The sequence below is a fragment of the Erpetoichthys calabaricus genome, chromosome 6 (genome assembly GCF_900747795.2).
Source record: "Erpetoichthys calabaricus chromosome 6, fErpCal1.3, whole genome shotgun sequence".
NCBI lineage: Eukaryota > Metazoa > Chordata > Cladistia > Polypteriformes > Polypteridae > Erpetoichthys > Erpetoichthys calabaricus.
In genome coordinates, this window is record NC_041399.2 from 52638539 (window position 1) to 52665661 (window position 27123).

The 27123-nt window shown below is 38.4% G+C and overlaps 1 protein-coding gene across 4 annotated transcripts in view; it reads right to left on the reverse strand.

Annotated features, from left to right (window-relative positions):
- Positions 1-3732: 3732 nt before the first annotated feature.
- pde7a (phosphodiesterase 7A) overlaps positions 3733-27123 on the reverse strand; it is a 147192-nt gene continuing 123801 nt past the window's right edge. For all 4 annotated transcript variants that reach the window (XM_051929171.1, XM_051929170.1, XM_028803576.2 and 1 more), the window contains 5 exons: positions 18075-18166; positions 13361-13505; positions 11185-11281; positions 5894-5974; positions 3733-4170 (listed from right to left, as the gene is read on the reverse strand). In XM_051929171.1, coding sequence (XP_051785131.1) covers positions 3959-4170; positions 5894-5974; positions 11185-11281; positions 13361-13505; positions 18075-18166 — 627 coding nt within the window. In that variant the 3' untranslated portion in view covers positions 3733-3958. The remainder of the gene's footprint in view (positions 4171-5893; positions 5975-11184; positions 11282-13360; positions 13506-18074; positions 18167-27123) is intronic.

Genomic DNA, 27123 nt, shown 5'->3' on the forward strand with positions numbered 1-27123 from the left:
CCTTTTTAGCAAATAGCTTAAGGGTTTTCAATGTGTTTCTTCAGATTTGGCATGATGTTAAATATTTTGAATATCAGAAAGGAAACATTCATACTTAAATAAAAGTGGGGTGTCAAACTCAGATCCTGGAGGACCACAGTAGCTGCAAGTTTTTGTTCCAGCCACTTTCTTAATTAACCAGTTGCTGCTTCTAATTTAACAATGCATACGACTTAATTATGAGCGACTTTGTGTTTTTTTAATCCTTGCCCAGCAACAAAAAGATATACAAAGCAAGCTAACGCGTCACGAACTAAATTGGGGTCTCAAATGGTCCTTGAGGGTAACCATTTTGACTCCACTCAATCTCCTATTTAGCTGTTAACGAAACACATCATTGAACTCTTTGACTTATTAGTTTACCGCCAAGCCCCCAACTACAGATCACCATCCATATACTTTATGGACCAAAGCTGATCAGTATTTCTTGGACCTTCATTTTTACTTTTCAGATATTTTATTGAGACCGAATGTATGAAAGACAGAAATGTAAATGAGATCTAAGTAGGGCTGCAGCTAACAATTATTGTGATAATCCAATTAATCTGTGATTATTTTGTTGATTTATTGGTTGGGTGGTAAAATCTTTGAAATTAAACACAAAGTGCATGAAATGGAACTTTTCATCAAATAAAACATGTTTGTATAACATTTTTAGTTATGTTTTCTTTAAAAAATGAACTGCTTGTAGATATTTTAAACAAAATAGTTTTTTATAAATTTATATAATACATTGAAAATAAATAGTAATAAATGGAAATAAAACTATTTGTAGCACTTCTGGCACTGGTTGTACAATGAATATGCACACAAACACACAATTTCCTTAAAAGTTTTCAATAAATAAACTAAACTTGCAATATGGCTTAAGCATTCAGAGTCACACTAAATACACACTTCAACATTAAACACGAACAGCTTCTATCAAGGCCTCAAGTAAATATGTGACCACCACTGAAGAATTACCCTGTTACACCATCCTGACAATTTTTTTGTAAGTCTGCAGTAATGTTTGAAATTAGTTCAGCACAATGAACGTCGTTGTCATATGTTGGGGAAATGTCCAAATAAAGCAAGTGGTTTCGTTTGTGTGAAACTCCATTCTCCCTCTGCTATATGCCGAGTTTATTTTAACTGAACATTTATATCTTTTTGCATTATCATTAGACTTTGTTTATGTCTGGTAACCTTTTACCACTGCACATTTGCTTACAGCCAACACACTGTCACAGCCTGCTGCATGTCATTTATTGTTGGGGGAAAAAAAAAATGTTTACTAGCTAGTGGTTAACACATTTTTTTTTTTTTAGTTGCATATCATGAAATTCTGCCACATACTGTATGCTGGTGCTTTATTTGCATTGTAGAGGTATGGACAGTGACTCAAATTATTCCTCACCTCAAAACGAAAGTCATTTTATTTGAGCTAGCCTGGCAAACACTGCGTTATGTATTTGTACATGAAATAACATTCAACTTACTGAGACGAAGGCGAGTCTTCCTCCTCCAACACAGCCTGCAGCGGTGTGTTTCTTATTGAAATGTTTGGGCATCTCTGTTGTGCTCTTGTACCCTTAGGTCAGCCCTACACATTTTGCAACTTGCAACATTTGTTTCTGCATTCAGAGTACAGTGTTCCCAAACTCTAAGTCTTAGGTCCAGGTACTGTCTTTTCTGGCACTTGCTTATCATCTGCCTTTTCTGGAATGGGCTCACAACTGAATGAAGAAGTGACACAATTGTGCAGCACAATGTACTCAGCCTAATGACAAAACTAACTGATGAATGTGATCTTTGCTAAAGTTCTTAATAAACAATTATTACTGATTATGATGATTAGTTGCTGCAGCCCCAGATTTAAGTTAGCCTGGTCTTTGAACTCACTTTACATCTCATTACTGTTTGGCTGTCCATTAAAGAAGAAATTAATTAAAACTGAAGTCAAGTAAAATCAATGCAACATATTATGTGCCATGATCACTAGTAATTGTTTAATAATGGAGAAAAAGGTTGGAATGAAAACTTGCAGCCACTGCAGTGCTCCAGGAACAGAGTTTAACATCCCTAGTATAGAACCAGAAACAATAAAATGTAAAAATTGTTTTTGGGGATGCCTCTGTAAATCATGTTGGCTACGAGCACTCATATAAAACATGATATTTAAGGTAAATATATCTAAAGCAAAAATGAAAAGAAACTGCTTTATTAAAATGAAAATGACACATGAAAGGTAACTTATCAATAATGACATTTTAAATCTCATTCTAGTCTAAGCAACCTTCTCTGAAGTAATAACTTACCCCCACAGTTTTTCCAACTGATTAAGCACCACAGATAAATGCCAACTTGTTTATTATTCAAAATGCAACTGCAACAGGCACGTATCAAAAGTGAATACAGCAAAGCCTTTGCAAATGGCTTCATACTAAGGTCTTCCCAAAAATGGCTGATACAACAAATTGTAAACAGGGTTATCAAACAGTCTTGTACATTAATAACAATATACAAATTAGCTAAAACAAGAAAAGCACCAGTTCTCTTTCCAAACAAAAAAATAAAAGAAATTGTGCTTGCTGTACAACATTTAAAAAGTAAAATAGAAATTACAAAAGAATGGAATGTCTGAAGATTTAAACGAAAAAAAACTTCAATGTCTTACAAACCAGGAAAAATGTAACACCAAAGGCAAACTGATGACCATACGTACAAAAAAGCAAAAAACAAAATGCTAACTCTGAAAATAAAAACTGGTTTGGTCACTTAGCTTTGTGCATAGTTTTAAGGCATCTGTAGCAGTTTCTTAACAGTTTGCATTCTTGATGTGGCCATTTGTTAGAACTGTCGCGCTCCAGATGAAAATGTCACTCTTTACTGGTTTTCTTGTTTTTAAAGGGAAAAAGAGCTGCTTTCTAGGAAACAGCTGTTCATCCCTCTTGTTCCCTCCAAAATAAACTGGCAAATACCCTGAGCTAAATTGTGTCTGCCAAGTTGTTTCTTTTTTTGTTGTCTCTCACACAACGGTTCAAGTGTCAAGGGTCTTTTATCACCACCTGTCCAGATGAGTCTGTGTGTCCAGATATAAGGCTTGCAGTAGTTTGTCTGAGCCACTTCTCCCGTACTCTTCTGGAGTGAAGCTTGAGCTGCATATGCAAATGCGAGAATCAATTCACAGTGCAAGTTAAGGTTTGGGGCTTCGGTGGCATCCAGTGTGGGCTTTGTTTTTTTTTTGTTTTTTTTTTTAAAGCACTAAAATCAGTCTGAGTTTTGTTCTTTGACCATCCACAGGACAAAGCTCCAATTTAAGTGGTTCATCACTCCTGTGCTTGAAGGCAAACTACAGATTTTTATTTTATATATATTATATATATATATATATATATATATATATATTATATATTATATATATATATATATATATATATATATATATATTTGTAAACAGTCTTCATATGGAGGCAGCAAAAAGAGCGGGCTCTTCACATTTCATTTAGTAAAAAAGGAAGATGAGCTTAAAATGTCTAATACATTTAGGTTTAAGCTGACGCTTTGAATGGACGTTATTAGAAAAGATATGGCACTTCTCACACTATTCCCTTTAAATTCTTATTTTAAAAAGCAAGATTCCCAACATGGTAAGCCACTCTGGAAATTTACCTTAAAATCTCTGGGGGCAGGAGAAAAGTTAAACAAGTAAATGAGGTATCTATATAAGGACTCAAAGAAAAATCGAAGTGAACATAAAATTGATCAGCAACCCCATTAAAAGAAAAAGCAAATCTAAGAGGTGTGTCTTAAAATGGAGACGGGGTATAGATCTGGAGTGAGCATGTCTTCCACACTTTTCCAGGCAAGTTGAACTTTATTCATGAAGGTCCCTTTCCTAAAGATGAGGTCATTCTTCTGCAATTAAGGGAAGAGGTCATAGTTCTCTGCTTTCCTGAGGTAATGTGTCAGGGTCATTCTCTTCAAAAGCAGGGTCAGTATCGTCACCACTGACTGCTTGCCCTTGAAGCATTCCCTTCCAGCCAGCTTTATTCAATCCAAGATAGCCAAGCATTGTTTGAGATAGCCTTGTATCTGTGAAGCGAGCCCACTCCACAAAGAGGGGCTCCACTACATAGGTTATGAAACCTGCAATAGAAGGAAATGTTAAAATCGGCTTGCAGTAATTATTTCATCCCTACCAAAATGATCAATCGCACTAATGAACAAGCTAAAACAAATGCCAAGTTTATTATGTCCCCTTGTTAATATGTGACCCCCTTGTTCAAGCTCAGTTGTACAAACAACATAAGTTTTTGTAAGAGTATGAATTTGAACCCATAAAAGTGAGTTTGGGGTATTCTGACATTTCTGCTGCACAATAATGAATGCATTGAGCAACTGAACTGATAAACAGATCTACAGTTGAAGTCAGTTTGCATACACTTAGGGTGAATTCTTTAAAACCCCTCTACAGATTTTATATTACCAAACTGTACATTTGGCATATCATTTAAGACATCTATTTTGTGCAGGGTAATTTTTTCCAACAATGTTCACTGACAAAGAGTTTTTCCACTTATTAATGACTATATCACAAGTCCAGTGGGTCACAAGTTTACATACAATTTGTTAACATTTTGTAGCATTGCCTTTAAATCGTTTAACTTGAGCCAGACATTTTTAGTAGCCTTTCATAAGCTTCTTAAAATAAGTTGCTGGAATGTTGGCAGATTCCACCAAACAGAACTGTTGTAACTGGGACAGGTCTGAAGACCTCTTTGCACACACATGCATTTTAGGTTCTCTGCCCACGCATTTTCAATCAGATTGAGGTCAGGGTTCCGTGATGACCATTCTAATACCTTGACTGTGTTGTCCTTAAGCCATTTTACCACAACTTTGGAGGTATGTGTGGGGTCATTGTCCATTTGGAATACCCATTTGTGACAGAGCTTCAACTTTCTTGCTGTGCTCTTGAGATGTTACTGCAATGTATATACATAATTTTCCTTCCTCATGATGCCACCTATTTTGTAAAGTACACTAGTCCCTCCTGAAGCAAAGCACCCCCACAATATGATGCTCCCATCCCCATGCTTGATAGTTGGGATGGTGATCTTTGGCTTGCAAACCTCACCCTTTTTCCTCCAAACATAACGATGGCCATTATGGCCAAACAGTTTGATCTTGGATTCATCAGATCAGAGGACATTTCTCCGAGAAGGTAAGATATTTGTCCCCATGTGCCATTGCAAACTGCAGTCTGGCTTTTTTTTATGGAGCAGTGGTTTCTTCCTTACTGAGCTGCCTTTTAGGTTATGTTGATATAGGACTTGTTTTACTGTGGATATCAATACTTCTTTACCTGTTTCCTCAGGCATCTTCACAAGGTGCTCTGCTGCTGTTCTGGGATTGATCTGCATTTTTGTGCCAAACTACATTCTTCTCTAGGGGACAGAATGCATCCCCCTTCCTGTGCAGTATGTCTTAAACAATATGCCAAATTTAGTAGTAGTATAAAATCTGTACAGGAGTTAAAAAGTGAGTTTTATAGAATTCACCCGAAGTGTATATAAACTTCTGACTTCAACTGTATTTTCTGCAAGGAGGAAAAAGACAAGAAGCCTCATGCCGTCCACCACAGAAATCAGTACAATTAAAGGCAGCAGGGCTCATAGTGTCTGTGCTAATTTCCTATGGGTGTTAGAAATAATTGTTAAACATGCTCTTGCTCTATTTAATTAAAAAATGTGTTCCAACTTTAACAACAACTAATAAAAACAAAGAGAGTAAGCTGTACCAATTCATGAGTCTACCATACAGTCTTTCAATAATGAGCCAGAAATAGGACCACCAATAAGAGACTTACCTATCTGAATATCTGCAACAGTTTCTAACTGACGGTCACAAAGTGGGCTTACTTCAAGTTTATATTTTTTTTCAATGTCACCTAAAGATTAAAAAACACAGGATCTATGTTAATTGCCATAATTTGTTGTCTTTGCTTCTCTATGTTGCTGATTTGGATTCAATGAAAAGGGAATAATCACCACTTATAATGGAAAATAACTTAATTTTCATCCAATCCCTATACAAAATCTTGACCCAAAAATGTACCCTTAAATATTTCCACAGAGCAGATATATACATAAAACATATATATGTTATATATGTGCTGCTCATTGACTCCTAAATAGAAGTAACACTGATTGGACCACTTTGAGTCAATATGGCGTTACGTTATAGAAGTAGCTATATTCTACACCCACGATTCTTTGACAGATAGTTCAAGAAAAATAAGTAAATATAGTGTACAGTCATCCCTCGCTATATCGCGCTTCGCCTTTCGCGGCTTCACTCCATCGCGGATTTTATATGTAAGCATATTTAAATATATATCGCGGATTTTTCGCTGCTTCGCGGGTTTCTGTGGACAATAGGTCTTTTAATTTCTGGTACATGCTTCCTCAGTTGGTTTGCCCAGTTGATTTCATACAAGGGACACTATTGGCAGATGGCTGAGAAGCTACCCAACTTACTTTTCTCTTTACTTTTCTCTTTCTTTTGCGCTGACTTTCTCTGATCCTGACGTAGGGGGATTGAGCAGGGGGGCTGTTTGCACACCTAGACGATACCGACGCTCGTCTAAAAATGCTGAAAGATTATCTTCATGTTGTGATCTTTTGTGCAGCTGCTTCCTGAAATGACATGCTGCAAGGTGCTTCGCATACTTAAAAGCTCGAAGGGCACGTATTGATTTTTGATTGAAAAACAAACTGTCTCACTTTGTCTGCTCCTGACGGAGGGGGTGTGAGCTGCCGCCTTCAACAGCTTTGTGCCGCGGTGCTTCACATACTTAAAAGAAAAACAGCCCTATTGATTTGTTTGCTTTTTTCTATCTCTGTGACATGATCTGCTCCTGACGCGCACTCCTTTGAAGAGGGAAGATATGTTTGCATTTTTAATTGTGAGACGGAACTGTCATCTCTGTCTTGTCATGGAGCACAGTTTAAACTTTTGAAAAAGAGACAAATGTTTGTTTGCAGTGTTTGAATAACGTTCCTGTCTCTCTACAACCTCCTGTGTTTCTGCGCAAATCTGTGACCCAAGCATAACAATATAAAAATAACAATATAAACATATGGTTTCTACTTCGCGGATTTTCTTATTTCGCGGGTGGCTCTGGAACGCAACCCCCGCGATGGAGGAGGGATTACTGTACTCAATCTGCTCAGTAGTTTTGGAGTTTACAGTTGTATTGTTATCAGTTTAATGGCCATTTTATTATGGTAACATAATTTAAATATATGAATTAAAAGCCTCTATTACATTTAATTAGTCATAATCAAAACATCTACTCAGTAAACTCTAAAATACACATATTTTGAAGGCATCATTTCTATTATTTAAATACTTTTAAAACCTGTAACAAAGGCTTTTTCAGAAACAAACTGAAACAGCGTGAAATTGGTGAAAGATAAAAAAAAGCACGATTTTAACATGTGTAGAATACAACATTACAATATTAGACAAATTTTTGAAGAGAACATGCCTTTCAGCCCAACTAAGCTGGACAATCCTATCCACTATAATCCTCCAAAAAAAATTAAATGAAACTTTACAGGTCTCTAAATAATAACCTCCTTTGACTTGTACTCTTAAATATCATGTTATATAACCTAGCATTCTGTTAGCATTCGTAATATCCTTTGAACACTGTCTGGAAGATGAAATTGAAGAGTCCACTATAACTCCTAACTTCTTCCCATAAGCAGTGCTTCCATTTTCGGGCCTCTCGATGTGTATTCAAATCTAACATTTTTACTTCCTATGTGTAATTGTTGCTCTGACATCACATGTGATGAAGACCATCGAGAGGCTGCTGCTTCACCACCTGAGGCCACAGGTTCAACACGCCCTCGACCCTCTGCAGTTTGCATATAAGGAGAAGGTGGGAGCGGAGGATGCCATCATCTATATGCTACATCGATCCCTCTCTCACTTGGACAGAGGCAGTGGTGCTGTAAGAATTATGTTTCTAGACTTCTCTACCGCCTTCAACACCCTCCAAACTCTGCTCCTTAGGGACAAGCTGACAGAGATGGGAGTAGATTCATACCTGGTGGCATGGATCGTGGACTATCTTAAAGACAGACCTCAGTATGTGCGTCTCGGGAACTGCACGTCTGACATTGTGGTCAGCAACACAGGAGCGCCACAGGGGACTGTACTTTCTCCGGTCCTGTTCAGCCTATATACATCAGACTTCCAACACAACTCGGAGTCCTGCCACATGCAAAAGTTCGCTGATGACACTGCTATCGTGGGCTGCATCAGGAGTGGGCAGGAGGAGGAGTATAGGGACCTAATCAATGACTTTGTTAAATGGTGCGACTCAAACCACCTACACCTGAACACCAGCAAAACCAAGGAGCTGGTGTTGGATTTTAGGAGGCCCAGACCCCTCATGGACCCCGTGATCATCAAAGGTGACTGTGTACAGATGGTGCAGACCTATAAATACCTGGGAGTGCAGCTGGATGATAAATTAGACTGGACTGCCAATACTGATGCTCTGTATAAGAAAGGACAGAGCCGGTTATACTTCCTTAGAAGGCTGGCGTCCTTCAACATCTGCAATAAGATGCTGCAGATGTTCTATCAGACGGTTGTGGCGAGCACCCACTTCTACGCGGTGGTGTGCTGGGGAGGCAGCATTAAGAAGAAAGATGCCTCACGCCTGGACAAACTGGTGAGGAAGGCAGGCTCTATTGTTGGCATGGAGCTGGACAGTTTGAACATCTGTGGCAGAGCGACGAGTGCTCAGCAGGCTCCTATCAATTATTGAAAATCCACTGCATCCACTAAACAGTGTCATCTCTAGACAGAGGAGCAGCTTCAGCGACAGACTGCTGTCACTGTCCTGCTCCACTGACAGACTGAGGAGATCGTTTGTCCCCCAAACTATGCGACTTTTCAATTCCACCCAGGGGGGTAAACGTTAACATTATATAAAGTTATTGTCTGTTTTTACCTGCATTATTATCAATCTTTAATTTAATATTGTTTTTTGTACCAGTAAGGCGCTGCTTGAGTATGTGAATTTCCCCTTGGGATTAATAAAGTATCTATCTATCTATCTATCTAATACCTTACGTTTACTTACATTGCATTTCACCTGATACAAATCTGCACAATCCACTTATCGTGGTATCAAGCTTGGTACTAACAGTTAATACTGAATCATTTCTTCAATGAAATACAATATCCATTCATCCATTTTTTAACCCGCTGAATCCGAACACAGGGTCGCGGGGGTCTGCTGGAGCCAATCCCAGCCAACACAGGGCACAAGGCAGGGAACCAATCCTGGGCAGGGTGCCAACCCACCGCAGTACAATATTATTGTTATAAGTAAAATATACAACCAAGCCCTTCATGATGCCCACATAAACATCATGCTTTGTTCACATACAAGTTCCTAGATATCATGCAACACTTTTGACCAGTTAAAGGTTTAGGGATCTCTAGCTCAAATAGGGCACTTCTCCCATTGTTTGGGGCAACTTCTCAATATATTTTCACTGGATGTCTTCCATAGTTCAAAGACAAGCTGCAGTCATGTCAAGTATTTAATCTAAACTGTGCAGTGCATGGAAATGCAGATTGACAAAAACATCCAAAGCAGATTCCTCCCTAGTACCAGTTCAATTAACACTCAGTAAGACATCAATTCCTTAGGTTCAGAATAGAACATAAGACGAAAATAGAGGTTCTTAAATCTTTGGAATAACAAAACACCTGAGAATAAATTAAAAACAGCTTTTATATTTTTTGGAAATAAAAAATGTGCAAAAAATAGAGGTGCTCACATGAACTCATGTTTGCTAGGTCTATAAAACTGGTTTTCTGAAAAACACATTTTATTTATATGTTGTTACAAAATTCCCACAATGTAAATATCTTGCTCAGCTCTTCCCCATACCATGATTATTCTTACTGGCAGCACACCTTCGCACAATGTTCTGAATAGCTGAGTCAAACACCTGATCACACTACAGTGGAAATGTTTTAAGATGATGGAACATTCTGTTAATGTTAGAAAGGAAAGAAATCCAGAGCATCAGGAAAAAAAAAATGTTACGCACATCTGGTGAAAATGTTTTACCAATACACTGTTCTATTGTGTGCGCCAAATTTTTTTACAAATAGAAGGGTTATTTCATTGATTTATTTATTGCAGTATTATTTGACTAAGACATCAAAAATTAACAATTGCCCCTCTGTAATCTGTATGTTCTTGTGGTCTGCTTTTTAATTGTGTTTTTCATTACAAATGCCAAAGATGTACAAGTGAGGTTAACTGCCAACTCTAAATTCTCCTAATATGAATTTGTAAGCTTGTCTTGCTATGGACCAACAACCCAATCCTTGGGTGGTTCCTGCTTTGTGCCTGATGCTGCCAGGATTACCTGTGGTTCTCTATGAAACTAGAATTGCATTATGCGGACTATGTACATGGATGTACTATCTTGCTCTCTGAAAATGTTGGTTTTGCTTAAAAAGAGAGAATAGAAATGAAACACACACACACACACACACACACAGCTGTGCCAACAATGTTGACTGGAAATTTGAACTGCATTTACCTGGAGTCTCAAAGGTCAAAAAGGCATAAATTTGAAAAACTTTTAAAACAAAGTAAGATATCAAAAAATACAGACAGCACGCAATCTTAGGAACAAGTGCAGCAATAACAATAAAATACCAGTGCTACTTTGGGGTCATAGGACTATAGGTAAATTGTATGTGCTTAAAATACTAGCCATAATTCAGCTGAAAAAATGACATTTTTGTAATTGACAGTTAGATTTGATTACTATTACCCATTTGAATTTAAAACTAATGCACTCATTTTTTTCCTGTGTTAACTCATTTATTTTCTTCTAATATATAATATGGTAAAAATAGGACTAACAAAAACAAACACTCCCAACCTTATATTCATCCTCTCCCAAACAGAACAAAAAATCCACTTTTAAAATTCTCTTACAATTACCATTTCATCCCATAGACTGTCTGCTTAATAAGTTTTTAATCTATTCAAAAATAAGTTTTTAACCTTTTATTTTCTTAACCGTGTATTGTATATTCACTTACCTTGATGAAAAAATTCTTGAGTTACTTTTTCACTCCACTGCTTACTTAACTCCCAAGTCCTGCATGGATTGCAAATATCTGCACACTTCAATGCCATCTGAACACAAAATTAAACAGATACAAGTCAATGTGCAGATTTACTATTAACAAAAAACTCAGGATGCAACTGAATGAATAAAGGACAATTTTGCTGATATACTTCAATATCTTTTGTAAACTTTTGAAATTGCATTTGTGATCTTGTTAACTATCACAAAGTTCTAATTTGCTTTCTTAAAATACCTTGTAAAAACAAGTGCTATTAAATATGAAATAAAGTTTGACTGATTTTTCTGTCCGTCTGTCAGATGGCATTTACAAAAGAGGACTGGTAACTTCACTTAAAATTGCCTATAAAAATGAGTTAGGGAAAAAGGCATGACCTTCATATGAGACAGTGTTAAAGGCTTTAAATCCCTGCTTACTGCATTTAAACATGCAGCAGTACTTGACAATCAATTTGAGTATTCTTCTTAGATGTAGAAGAATGCTCGAAAATGCTTCTGCACTGCATAAAATAAGTAAACATTTCCCCCCTCTTTAATTCATCTGTGTAAAGTTCTGTTAAACTTGGCATCTGTCAACTGGGGGTAGGAGAGTGGCAGTTATGAGCAGCTCTTACATGTAGTAATACATTTTTAACACTCCCACAAATTGCAGACCATTATCTGGGAAATGATAGTCCATATAGGTAATAATGTAATCTTAATTTTTTTCAACATAATTCTACCAGCTATAAAGATTAGTCTTTGCTGTGTATTTCAATTCAGGTCAAGAGTGCTTTATACCTCCATATTTATAGTGTATTTACTGTATTTATATTTTAAGTTGAGTGTTGAAATGTGTTGAACAGGTCATGTTTCTGACATGGACAGAATTGGAAAAGTTAGACTTATGTGCAAAGTAGTAGTGAGAGTGTGTTTTTTTATTTTAGTTATTAATTATTTTTCACAAATTTGACTTGTTAAAAAATTCAAACCACATATGTACCATCAGTTGTCTTATGTTTTCCAAATTCTCGCTCTTTCTTTAATTACACCTTATTAATAATAATAATTCATTACATTTATATAGCGCTTTTCTCAGTACTCAAAGTGCTATCCACACAGACTTACTGTCTTGACCTTAGTGTGTTGAAATGACTGTTCTAATTTGTGTGGACAAGGATTACTGTCACTTTCACAGTCAGATATACTGTTCAACTGTATAACTTTCAGGATCTATCTACCAGTAATCATGCCCTTAGGGTTAAAGGAAACCGCAAAATAAAGCAATGAATATTCTTGAAAATAAACAAATAAATAACTTGGTGAAAATGGGTTGAATATACACATATATTTAATATGCAATAGTGAACCCAATATTGTTCACAAAACCAAAACATGAAACTGCTCAAGAGAAACAGAACACCATATTAGCACAGTGGGAAGAGAATTACAACCTGGGAGAAAAAAGTGTAATGACACTTCTGGACTGTTGAGGGCAGATGACCTAGTAGGTGCAACAATTCTCTCCTGACAGGCAGAAGCAGTGTTATTAGCCGAGGCAAAACTGGAAGGGTCAAAAGGGGCAACAGTATAGGAAGGGACTGGCATTGCCAAGTTTTCTTCTACATACAGGTATTGTATGTTGTAGCAGACAGGCCCTATTTCATTGGTACTTAACTGTAGAGAGCAATGGGCTGTAACTCGGCCATTGGCAACACTGGATAAAGCTTCAAACCAATTCTCAAAAGGCTGGACCTATGGCACCCAAAAAAACTATCTTAATATCCACATCTCTCTGTATTGCAAGTTCTAAATCTCTACTCAGTCATAATTTCTGTTCTGCAGAGTTGCCCAGTGCTGGACCTTCCGTAATAAAGCTGGACGTGGATGCCACATTTGTTCAGCCTTGCTAAAGGAAAGAAGGGCGCACAGCCAAGAGGGACCGTACATAAAGCAATGCATTCATCTTTCTGAAGAAGTCAACTAATCACTGAAAATCCAGCAGAGAAGATTTTTATGCTAGCAATGACATAAAACTGCAGTACTGCTCGCAACGTATAAAGAAGTCAAGAGATTAAAGGCGCACTTTATTAATTTTGTACAAATGTGCTGTTCTGCAAAAACCCAGTTTCTAATAATGATGAACTTACCTGAAGTATAAAGTGTCGATGTCCAGCATCGTCTAAGCATAGGTCTTCTCTGTCCAAATGTGCTCTGAACTGTGATAAATATTCATTCTGCCTACTGATGTCAGTTGCTAAAATCAATGAGCCTAGCTCACTTTCCATTTTCAGCCTAAAAAACAGAAAAGATAACAGATAATTGTACAGCATATTTTGATTTTCATTTAACAATTCAATAAACTGAACACAAAAGTTTGAGTCATGTAGCTAACTTATTCTTAAACATTTATGCATGATTTTTGTTTAATACAGGTGATTAAAGTGCAACTTAATAAAATGAGCTCTTTCCCAGTCCATCTTGGCGGTGATCTCATCAGACCTGCCTCTACTGCAAAGAATCTTGGTGTCATTTTTGATTCCTCCCTCACTTATTCCGCCCACATAAATCACATTAAGAAACTTTCTTACTTTCACCTCCGTAACATATCCCGTGTTCGCTCCTTCCTCTCCTTCTCTAATGCTGAGAAACTTGTCCATGCTTTTATCACGTCCCGCATCGATTATTGTAATTCCCTACTGGCAGGTGCCCCTTCTAATCTTATATCACAGCTCCAGCTTATTCAAAACTCAGCTGCAAGAGTCCTTACTCGAACCAGCAGCAGCGAGCACATCACACCCATCCTGCTCCGTCTTCACTGGCTCCCTGTGTCCTACAGAATCGAATATAAAATCCTACTAATAACCTACAAAGCTTTAAATAACCTCGCACCAAACTACATCAGTGACCTCCTCCATCACTATGTGCCTGCCCGCCCACTAAGGTCCTCCGATTCTGGAAATCTTGTTGTGCCCCACACTAATCTACACTCCATTGGTGACAGGGCCTTCAGCTGTATAACGCCCAGACTCTGGAATGACCGACCGAAATTAATCAGGTCAGCTGACTCCATGAATTCTTTTAAGAAACAACTCAAAACTCATCTGTTCAGGAAGGCTTTTAGCTCTACTTGACTTTACTACCCTTCTCTCAGTTTACCTCTATGTCAAGATGCTCATGTAACCTCTGTGTGTGTGTGCGAGACCATCAATTATGTTGTCTGTTAGGCTTTTTCTCTAAATTTACTGTATTAATCTTCTTTATTTATTTATCTGGTTTGTACAATGCTATATACAGTATACCCTGCCGTTCTCTCTTAAATTCTGTGAAGTGCCTTGAGCATGGGAAAGGCGCTATATAAATAAAATGTATTATTATTATTATAGAATAAATCATTAATTCTGCAAAAAGCTCAGACTGAAGTGTTTAATGCTGCTGGATGATGTCATGCTAAACCTTGAGGTTTTCGCTCTACTGCCTGTCTTTCTGGTGTTCTTATAGTTTGCATTGGTCCAAAAACACACGTCATGCTATCATCCATCCATCCATCCATTTTCCAACCCGCTGAATCCGAACACAGGGTCACGGGGGTCTGCTGGAGCCAATCCCAGCCAACACAGGGCACAAGGCAGGGAACCAATCCTGGGCAGGGTGCCAACCCACCGCAGGACACACACAAACACACCCACACACCAAGCACACACTAGGGCCAATTTAGAATCGCCAATCACCTAACCTGCATGTCTTTGGACTGTGGGAGGAAACCGGAGCGCCCGGAGGAAACCCACGCAGACACGGGGAGAACATGCAAACTCCACGCAGGGAGGACCCAGGAAGCGAATCCAGGTCCCCAGGTCTCCCAACTGCAAGGCAGCAGCGCTACCCACTGCGCCACCGTGCCGCCCCGTCATGCTATCAGTAGAACGAAATTTATTAAAAAACTTTAAAATAGTTGCAAGAGAATGTCACCCCAGAAATGATCACATCCTTGTGTAGCACCCATGATTTATATTTTGACATCTCAAGTTATCACCGCAATCTTTTCCCTAATCACTGCAAAAGCTTCTCTGTCACTACTTCCTCTCTGCCACTTTCTTATTTGTGCCATTGTCAGTCACCTCAGATGGACTGTTTCACAGGATGGTGTCTTGAAGAATTATTAATTATATTTTCATACTACATCAACAACATCTCTGTGATGCATGAAAGGCGTTATTTATAGGCCACGTCTCAAGACTTTAATGACCTCTTGGGCACGGCCATCAGCAGTGCGTCTGTCTGCGGAAAGAATGTCTACCTCATCAAGAGGTTTACTTACCTCGGCAGCGACATTCATGTCTCTGGTGACTCTTCCTTGAAATCAGTAGACTGATTGGGAGAACATGGGAGATCATGAGGTCGCTGGAAATGGGTGTGTGGCGCTTGCAATACTTTTGTAAAATGTCCAATCTTTAGAGTCTGGTGCATCCTATTTTGCAATATAGTTGTGAGACTTGAACTCTATCAAGTGACCCGAAATGAAGACTGGACTCCTTTGGTACTGTGATTCTTCAGAGAATGCAAATCCACTGGTCTGAGTTTGTGTCGAACAAGAGGTTGCTCACAGAGTGCCAAATGAAGCACATTACCTGTATTGTGAGGGACCGTCAGTTATGGCACTATGGCGATGTGGCGAGATTCCCCAAAAGTAATCAAGCTTGCAGGATCTTCACTGTTAAAGACCCAACCCAAGTGGCTGGACCAGGCCAAAGGGACACCCACTTAACACCTGGCTGCGGCAGAAAGACATCCATTTCCAGAGGGTGGGACTGGACTGCGTGGGTTTGCCAACTGGGATACCGAGATGTTTAATCTTTAGGTGGGTGAGGCAATGTGCTGTGCCAGTGCATGCTCCCCCCAACCTGACCTGACGTGTCTCAGATCACATACTACAGCACTAAAAATATGCCGACAGTGGCCAGCATACCATGCGCCACAAAATTTGTGCTTGGACAATCTCATCTAATTTTACTACACAATCATGTAATGACCCATAAGCATGTGCACGACCCAATTTGGATCGCGACTCATAGTTTAAGAAACAACGATCAAACACTTATCTTCACTGATTTACAGCCGCTGCTTCTTTCTTCATACCATTTGCTAGATACTATCATTTTTCACAACCAAGGCCATTTTTCCAATTTGCTCAGGTTTGTGTTCTCTCTAGCCTGGACTACTGTATGTTTTGACTGACTGTACATCTTTACTTCTTACCCTCATAAGTTTCAGGTCTGCTTATATGCTCCTACAAGAAACTGCTCGTTCACAAAAACTGAACAATTCCAATAACAATCCAAATTACTCTCAATCCAGTAAGGTTTCTCTTAAGAAAAGCATCCCTTTATCCCTATACTGTTAACAGACTTTCAGCTTTAATCAAGCCTTCTAATAACTGTAGTACTAAGCTGCTTTTTTTAAGTCTACTTCAAATGTATTCTATATTATTTGCTGTGCAAAACTGGCCTAATTAAAAAAGAAGTGCGATGAGAACGGGATTTCCACTTGTTGGCCGATAAATTAGTATTCTTTAATAAAAGCTCTGAAGTCTGCTGCTCGTATTTAGACAGGATCCAACTAGTGAATCAAGATATAATGTTTAAGGTCTGGTGTGGATAACTGATGTGACATGTAGCCACAGTGACTTAAAGATCAGTTTGCACTATACCGGCAGTCTAGGGAAGGCGGTGTGGGTCGAACACATAAAAGTTAGCCTAGTGGAGCAGCGCTGATCAAAACAAACTTTTAAGGGCCCTTCAAATGTCAGAAAACATACACAAGGCCATAAGAACAAAATAATAATAAAGTTTTATTACTATTTCCAAGGTATTTCTATCTTCTTAATGTAAGAAAAAAGAGTGAACCACCTTCACAGACTGTAAACAAAAAAGATATGCCAGATGCATAAAGCTCATAAAAAAAAAATGATGTGTGGCATAGCCAATCAGTGTTCCAAAGACTGTCTCTATGTGTGTGTGTGTGTGTGTGTGTATATTATATTATATATATATATATATATATATATATATATATATATATATATAGACATAGATATATAGAGATATATATCTATATATAAATGAGAGAGAGAGAGAGAAAGAGAGAGATTGATTGATCTATATTGTTTTTACTTATTCCTAGTTTGTGGCCATTTCTTGGCTGCAACATCAGTATAAGAACAATATAACTTTTCAATGCTATGGGATATGACATCTGCACTTGGTACAGTGATAGCTGACAGATTAGGGAACAAATGAAAATCAATTCCAGGGTTGTGCATCATTAAATGTTTTGGCAATGTAGTTTTTAGAATAGAAATTGCTAAAGCACCACCTTTTTTGTGTGTTTATAAAGTTAATACTGGTGTAAACAAAGGCTTTTAATCATAGAAGTATTTTTTTTAAAAAATCTGAAGTACTGTACTCACTACTCTTAAGATATCTGTGCTCCTTATTACATAAATCTACACTTCAAGCCGCTTATCTTTATGCATGTAATATAGGTGAAATAACATTTAGTGCATAAAGGGTTACGATTATTTTAGTAAACGCATAAATCTGAATCAAAATAATATTCCAAGATATACATCAGATACATTAGAAAACAAACAGAATCTAGTTTATAAAGAATTAATCCATATTATCATCTTCAACACCATTCTCTATAACATAAATCCCAGTAATTTTTGAAAAACTATTTTTCATTTTATCATCAGCACTTTGATTAAACCGACACTACATAAGTATCACACAACTGTAAGCTTTTGTGCACTGAAATATGTAGAATTCAGATGTGATGCAAGTCCTTGTAATGCAGTACTCATACCTATCTTCTGCAGAAAGATGTGCAAAAAGCCCAGATTCCCGCAGCAGGCCTACAGCTGACCGCCAGTGATGATTCTCTAAGACTGAGGTATTCTGGAAGTAAGTAAAAAAAAAAAAGAAGAGAAAAACAAAACAGTGAAAATATTTAGATTAGGATTAAAGTAAGGATTTATGAGAACTACTTCAAACGAAATAATGATATGAGACAACATACACTGCACAAATAAATTAAAATTCAAAACTTACTCAAATTGTTTTTGGCAATTATAATGATATTTTTTATTTCTTATTATGATTTATTCAATTTGTTTTTAGTTCTAGAAATGTTCATAAAATACTCTAAATACCATGTAATCAGTATCACAGATTATTAAATATATGATAATTCACTATTCCACTTTCAGTTTAACTTCACATCTTATAATTTTCTTATATACTCTAAGAATGAGTGTGTACTAAACGATGTAAATGATGGCATGACATAAGTGTTTGGGACAAATAGTAAATGGACAAAACCGTGGTGTTGGTGTGGGTTTTGGAGCTCAGCAACAAATACATGCTCCTAGTAACCCCCCACCCAATCCTTTATCTACAACACTTAAGTCTCAAACTCTTTTTTAATAAGCTGGACTAGAACTCAATCTTAACATGCATCAGTCTTTAGTGGCCATAAGCCAAATGCAAAAGCAACTTGTTTACAGCTTTGCAGGTGATAAAAGTGCGACTGAAGCTAGGCAGCATAAACTAGACATGTAAATGAAGATTTTAAGTGAGAAAGTGCTAGTACAGCTCCAGGGTCTATATGTTATATGCACATTAAACCTGTGCAACCAAATGTTTTTTAATCTTGTTCCCATTGATATTCTGACTGTTCCTGTCTGCTCCACAATCATTCAAAATCTGTCAACATTGTAAAATATTAAACCACACAAATATTAATTTAAAGTGTTAATTAATTTTGGTTTCATACATAAAGTTCCACTTTGTGTTTACTTTCAATTAGAAAGCTGCATTCCATGATGACTGACTGTATTTTGATGAACATATACGCACCACATACCTATCAGAGTCTCCCTTATACAAGAACATTTACAGTGGTGTGAAAAACTATTTGCCCCCTTCCTGATTTCTTATTCTTTTGCATGTTTGTCACACAAAATGTTTCTGATCATCAAACACATTTAGCCATTAGTCAAATATAACACAAGTAAACACAAAATGCAGTTTTTAAATGATGGTGTTTATTATTTAGGGAGAAAAAAAATCCAAACCTACATGGCCCTGTGTGAAAAAGTAATTGCCCCCTTGTTAAAAAATAACCTAACTGTGGTGTATCACACCTGAGTTCAATTTCCATAGCCACCCCTAGGCCTGATTACTGCCACACCTGTTTCAATCAAGAAATCACTTAAATAGGAGCTTCCTGACACAGAGAAGTAGACCAAAAGCACCTCAAAAGCTAGACATCATGCCAAGATCCAAAGAAATTCAGGAACAAATGAGAACAGAAGTAATTGAGATCTATCAGTCTGGTAAAGGTTATAAAGCCATTTCTAAAGCTTTGTGACTCCAGCGAACCACAGTGAGAGCCATTATCCACAAATGGCAAAAACATGGAACAGTGGTGAACCTTCCCAGGAGTGGCCGGCCGACCAAAATTACCCCAAGAGCGCAGAGACGACTCATCCGAGAGGTCACAAAAGACCCCAGGACAACGTCTAAAGAACTGCAGGCCTCACTTGCCTCAATTAAGGTCAGTGTTCACGACTCCACCATAAGAAAGAGACTGGGCAAAAATGGCCTGCATGGCAGATGTCCAAGACGCAAACCACTGTTAAGCAAAAAGAACATTAGGGCTCGTCTCAATTTTGCTAAGAAACATCTTAATGATTGCCAAGACTTTTGGGAAAATACCTTGTGGACTGATGAGACAAAAATTGAACTTTTTGGAAGGCAAATGTCCCGTTACATCTGGCGTAAAAGGAACACAGCATTTCAGAAAAAGAACATCATACCAACAGTAAAATATGGTGGTGGTAGTGTGATGGTCTGGGGTTGTTTTGCTGCTTCAGGACCTGGAAGGCTTGCTGTGATAGATGGAACCATGAATTCTACTGTCTACCAAAAAATCCTGAAGGAGAATGTCCGGCCATCTGTTCGTCAACTCAAGCTGAAGCGATCTTGGGTGCTGCAACAGGACAATGACCCAAAACACACCAGCAAATCCACCTCTGAATGGCTGAAGAAAAACAAAATGAAGACTTTGGAGTGGCCTAGTCAAAGTCCTGACCTGAATCCAATTGAGATGCTATGGCATGACCTTAAAAAGGCGGTTCATGCTAGAAAACCCTCAAATAAAGCTGAATTACAACAATTTTGCAAAGATGAGTGGGCCAAAATTCCTCCAGAGCACTGTAAAAGACTCATTGCAAGTTATCGCAAACGCTTGATTGCAGTTATTGCTGCTAAGGGTGGCCCAACCAGTTATTAGGTTCAGGGGGCAATTACTTTTTCACACAGGGCCATGTAGGTTTGGATTTTTTTTTTCTCCCTAAATAATAAAAACCACCATTTACAAACTGCATTTTGTGTTTACTTGTGTTATATTTGACTAATGGTTAAAATGTGTTTGATGATCAGAAACATTTTGTGTGACAAACATGCAAAAGAATAAGAAATCAGGAAGGGGGCAAATAGTTTTTCACACATTTTGGAGATGATGGGAATTAAAGGAGAAAAAACAAAAAGTGTCTAACTATATTGGTGTGTACTGGATTTAGAAGCACAAATGGGTAATAAATCTGCCCTATATTTTACAGATGTGTCAAGTACTGAGCAAGCAGTACAAAACCTTCAAAAGGTCCAAATCATATGGACAAATATATAATACAGTACAATGCCTCTTAACTGGCCTCGCATTAACCGGCCTGTTAAAATAAAATATATACAGTGGTGTGAAAAACTATTTGCCCCCTTCCTGATTTCTTATTCTTTTGCATGTTTGTCACACAAAATGTTTCTGATCATCAAACACATTTAACCATTAGTCAAATATAACACAAGTAAACACAAAATGCAGTTTGTAAATGGTGGTTTTTATTATTTAGGGAGAAAAAAAAATCCAAACCTACATGGCCCTGTGTGAAAAAGTAATTGCCCCCTGAACCTAATAACTGGTTGGGCCACCCTTAGCAGCAATAACTGCAATCAAGCGTTTGCGATAACTTGCAATGAGTCTTTTACAGCGCTCTGGAGGAATTTTGGCCCACTCATCTTTGCAAAATTGTTGTAATTCAGCTTTATTTGAGGGTTTTCTAGCATGAACCGCCTTTTTAAGGTCATGCCATAGCATCTCAATTGGATTCAGGTCAGGACTTTGACTAGGCCACTCCAAAGTCTTCATTTTGATATTCTTCAGCCATTCAGAGGTGGATTTGCTGGTGTGTTTTGGGTCATTGTCCTGTTGCAGCACCCAAGATCGCTTCAGCTTGAGTTGACGAACAGATGGCCGGACATTCTCCTTCAGGATTTTTTGGTAGACAGTAGAATTCATGGTTCCATCTATCACAGCAAGCCTTCCAGGTCCTGAAGCAGCAAAACAACCCCAGACCATCACACTACCACCACCATATTTTACTGTTGGTATGATGTTCTTTTTCTGAAATGCTGTGTTCCTTTTACGCCAGATGTAACGGGACATTTGCCTTCCAAAAAGTTCAACTTTTGACTCATCAGTCCACAAGGTATTTTCCCAAAAGTCTTGGCAATCATTGAGATGTTTCTTAGCAAAATTGAGACGAGCCCTAATGTTTTTGCTTAACAGTGGTTTGCGTCTTGGAAATCTGCCATGCAGGCCGTTTTTGCCCAGTCTCTTTCTTATGGTGGAGTCGTGAACACTAACCTTAATTGAGGCAAGTGAGGCCTGCAGTTCTTTAGACGTTGTCCTGGGGTCTTTTGTGACCTCTCGGATGAGTCGTCTCTGCGCTCTTGGGGTAATTTTGGTCGGCCGGCCACTCCTGGGAAGGTTCACCACTGTTCCATGTTTTTGCCATTTGTGGATAATGGCTCTCACTGTGGTTCGCTGGAGTCCCAAAGCTTTAGAAATGGCTTTATAACCTTTACCAGACTGATAGATCTCAATTACTTCTGTTCTCATTTGTTCCTGAATTTCTTTGGATCTTGGCATGATGTCTAGCTTTTGAGGTGCTTTTTGGTCTACTTCTCTGTGTCAGGCAGCTCCTATTCCTAAGTGATTTCTTGATTGAAACAGGTGTGGCAGTAATCAGGCCTGGGGGTGGCTACGGAAATTGAACTTTACACCTGAACACCAGCAAAACCAAGGAGCTGGTGGTGGATTTTAGGAGGCCCAGACCCCTCATAGACCCAGTGATCATCAAAGGTGACTGTGTGCAGATGGTGCAGACCTATAAATATCTGGGAGTGCAGCTGGATGATAAATTAGACTGGACTGCCAATACTGATGCGCTGTGCAAGAAAGGACAAAGCCGGTTATACTTCCTTAGAAGGCTGGCTTCCTTCAACATCTGCAATAAGATGCTGCAGATGTTCTATCAAACAGTTGTGGCGAGCGCCCTCTTCTACGCAGTGGTGTGCTGGGGAGGCAGCATTAAGAGGAAAGACGCCTCACGCCTGGACAAACTGGTGAGGAAGGCAGGCTCTATTGTTGGCATGGAGCTGGACAGTTTAACATCTGTGGCAGAGCAAAGGGCGCTCAGCAGGCTCCTATCAATTATGGAGAATCCACTGCATCCACTAAATAATGTCATCTCCAGACAGAAGAGCAGCTTCAGCGACAGACTGCTGTCACTGTCCTGCTCCACAGACAGATTGAGGAGATCGTTCCTCCCCCAAACTATGCGACTCTTTAATTCCACCAGGGGGGGTAAACGTTAATATTTAACATTATACATAGTTATTGTCTGTTTTTTTTTTTTTTTTTTTTTTTTTCACCTGTATTATTATCATTCTTTAATTTAATATTATTTATTGTATCAGTATGCTGCTGCTGAAGAATGTGAATTTCCCATTGGGATTAATAAAGTATCTATCTATCTATCTATCTATCTATCTATCTATCTATCTATCAGGTGTGATACACCACAGTTAGGTTATTTTTTAACAAGGGGGCAATTACTTTTTCACACAGGGCCATGTAGGTTTGGATTTTTTTTCTCCCTAAATAATAAACACCATCATTTAAAAACTGCATTTTGTGTTTACTTGTGTTATATTTGACTAATGGTTAAATGTGTTTGATGATCAGAAACATTTTGTGTGACAAACATGCAAAAGAATAAGAAATCAGGAAGGGGGCAAATAGTTTTTCACACCACTGTAAATATATTTAAATCCTGAGTTCTTCTTTATATTATATGTATGCACTATTATTATAGGTAGAGGTATTTTAAAACCAGCAAACAACAAAACAGTCTTTAAATTAAATAAAGTGCAGTGTATCAAAAGTCTTCTTTAAATAATCCATTAAAATGAGTGACTTAGTGGAGGTTAAAATCCATTAGTAAAAAAACAAGTCCTCTAAAAACAATGCAAACATGGTCAAAACAATGGCTGGAAGCGGTCTCTTAAAATCCAAAGCACGGTGCCTTCTTTCTACCTGGCGGCTCCCCTGCTTCTCCCATCGGGCTACGCAACAGGGGAGTCACCCTAGCTGCAGGTGCAGCTGCCTTCCCCACTGGTCCGGTAGCCCTCCGATCCCTGGCTACGTCAGGCTCCATCCGGACCAGGGTGCTCACGCTGGGGCTAAACCAGCCCAAAGCCTCCACGACTGCCGCTGCCTTTCGACGGCCAGTGGTCTTCAATACCAGTCACTCCAGCTCCGTGATTGCTCAGCTGGAGTGACCGCTTTCTTCAGCATCACGAATTCCCCGGGAACGATGGGCCACACATATCACGGCCCCTCGCTAAGCAGCGAGTGCAGCAAATATTTATTTAAAAAGTGGCCTTTTTGACTTGAGCTGTGGACCCACTACACCACACTGTCCAGTCTTTGTACGAGAAAAAAACCCATGTGCGAAATCGTGGATGAAACCTTGTGGATATGGTTTCTTCAGGAATGTCGAAGAGGTACAGTACATACCCTTAGAAATATTTTTCTACATGAAAATAGGTATTCGTTGGATTAACCGGCCATGAGTCCAGTCCCGAGGTGGCCGGTTAAGAGGGATTGTACTGTACATAAATATCATATAAATAAATATTATATAAATATACAGTGTAACAACACATAATTTGCTAGTTTTTCATTACTTCATATTAGCAGGGAGCAGATCTTGTTTTTCTCTGAAGAACAACTTGGTTTGACTGGGGAGAATTAAAAACAGCACATATATAGTTCAGCTCCTTCAATCTCAAAGCAGGTAAAGTCTGCTTCAAATGGCTGACATCTTTTGTATTTTTTTTTCTGTGCTATACTGGCCAGTTTTGATTACACTTCACTCATCTGCCTGATCAATTTTCTAACTATGCTAACGGCATTATCAATTAACATCGTAAATATTACAGCCTTAGGATGTTTTATAATGTAGTGGTTTTTGTTTCATGTTCCAAAAATGATGGATGGATTAAAAGCCAGAAGTCTGTATGACCATTCGCATCAAGTGACTCCATGAGAACCCTAACTACAAAGAGGACTACAGTAATCCCTCGCTACTTCGCAGTTCACTTTTCGCGGATTCACGACTTTGCGGATTTTATATGTAAGCATATCTAAATATATAACGCGGATTTTTACTTCTGGTACTTGCTTCCTCAGTTGGTTTGCCCAATTGATTTCATACAAGAGATGCTATTGGCGGATGGCTGAGAAGCTACCCAATCAGAGCACGCAGTTAAGTTCCTGTGTGCTGCTGATTGGCTCAGCGACGGAGTGTTGCATTAACCGGGAAGTCTCATCTCACTCATTCAGCATTAACGTGCTATTGCTTCAGGGGCCGTGTCCAAGCGGCAACAGATGCAAATGATTGCAGAAAAGGTAAACGTTTTGGATATGTTGAAGGAAAAGAACAGCCACACCGCTGCAGACACCATTACAGCATAAATGAGTCCACGATTCTTTTTATTTAAAAAGGAGGAAAAGCATATAAGATCTACAGCCGCAGTGTCCTTTAACCAGGGCGCAAAACGAGTTGCAAGTGGACGTGATAAGGCAGTAGTCTGGATGGAATCTGCTTTAGGAATCTTTGCAACAAGGTCGACGACGTCATGACCGCCTACAAGCTGCTACGTGTACTTCGCTATACAGTAAGTGTAAACTTATCTACCGATTTCATATTGCTTAGCAGTTGTCCCTGTTATTAATAGAGTAAAGGGTGGGTTGTTAACAATACAGGGAGGGTTTAAAAAATGTCCAAATACACGTTAAATAATTAAATAAATATGGTGTCCCTACTTCGCGGAAATTCAGTTATCGCGGTCGGCCTTGGAACCTATCTCCCGCGATAAGTGAGGGATTACTGTATTTCATTTATGTTAGGCAGAATGCCCAGAGGGGACTGGGCGGTCTCATGGCCTGGAACCCCTACAGACTTTATTTTTTTCTCCAGCTTTCTGGAGTTTTTTTTTGTTTTTTCTGTCCACCCTAGGCATCGGAACTTACTCCTTTTCTACGTTAACTAATGTCTTATTTTAATTTCTTATTTTGTCTTTTATTTTTCTTTTCTTCATTATGTAAAGCACTTTGAGCTACTTTTTGTATGAAAATGTGCTATATAAATAAATGTTGTTTATATTCAAAGCAGTAACAAGGTCAAATACTAAATAGAGAGAATTTATATCCATGTAAATAAAAGGGCAACTGTATTGATAAGGCACAAAACTTAAAGCGAATAACATTTTAATATGCAGGCACACTTTTTTCTCCATTTCTGTAAGTGTTTGTTTAATTTCACTAGCTGCACTTTTTGCTGCCATGTGTATTTCTTCTGCATTCATTTGTCTCCGCACGCCATTTTCTCTGTGTGCATTTCTCAGGGACATTTGCCCTGCATGCTTAAATTGGTGTACTGATCTGAATGTTACTAATAATTCATTCCTTACAGTTACATCCATAAGTATTTGGACAGTGACAGTTTTCATAATTTTGGCTCTGGATGCCACCACAATGGATGTGATATAAAGCATTATTATGTGCTTGAAGTGCAGACTTTCAGCTTTAATTTAAGGAGTTTACCAATAATATAGACATTTTTATAAATGCACCCACTATTTTCAGGGTCTCAAAAGTATTTGGACAAACTGACAATCATAAATATAATTATCATTTTCAATATTTGGTTGAAAATTCTTTATAATCAATCAATGAATGCCTGAAGTCTGGAACCCATGGCAATCTTCAAATGCTAGGTTTCCACCATAGTGATACTTTGCCAAGTCGTTACTGCAGCTCTCTTCAGTTGCTGCTTCTTCATTGAGCTTTCTGCCGTCAGTTTTCTCTTCAGAAAGTAAAATGCATGTCTAGCTGGGTTGAGGTCAGTTGATTGACTTGAGGTCAGTTGAAAAGCACTTGGTTTGCTTTCACATTATGTTCTGGCTTATTGTCCATCTCTACTATGAAGCGTCATTCTATCATTTTTGCAGCAGATAGTATAGCCTTGTATACTTCAGAATTCATCTTGCTATTTCTGCCAGTAGTCATATCATCAATAAACACTACTGACTGACTTCCATTGGCGGCAAAGCATGCCCATGCCATAACACTTCTTCCACCATGTTTTACAGATAATGTTTTATTCATTGGATCATAAGCCAGTTCTTCCCTTCTCAATACTCCTCTCTTTCCAGCATTCTGGTATATTTTGATCTTAGTTTCCATTGTCCAAAGAAAATTGTTACAGAACTAGGCAGGCTTTTAAAAAGTTTCCTAGCAAAGTCTAATCTGCCCTTCCTATGCTTGAGGTTTACCAGTGGTTTGCACTTTGTTCTAAACCCTCTATATTTACTATCATGAAGCTTTCTCTTGACTGTAGACTTTGGCAATGATAGGTCTACCTCCCAGAGAGTGTTCTTGGTTT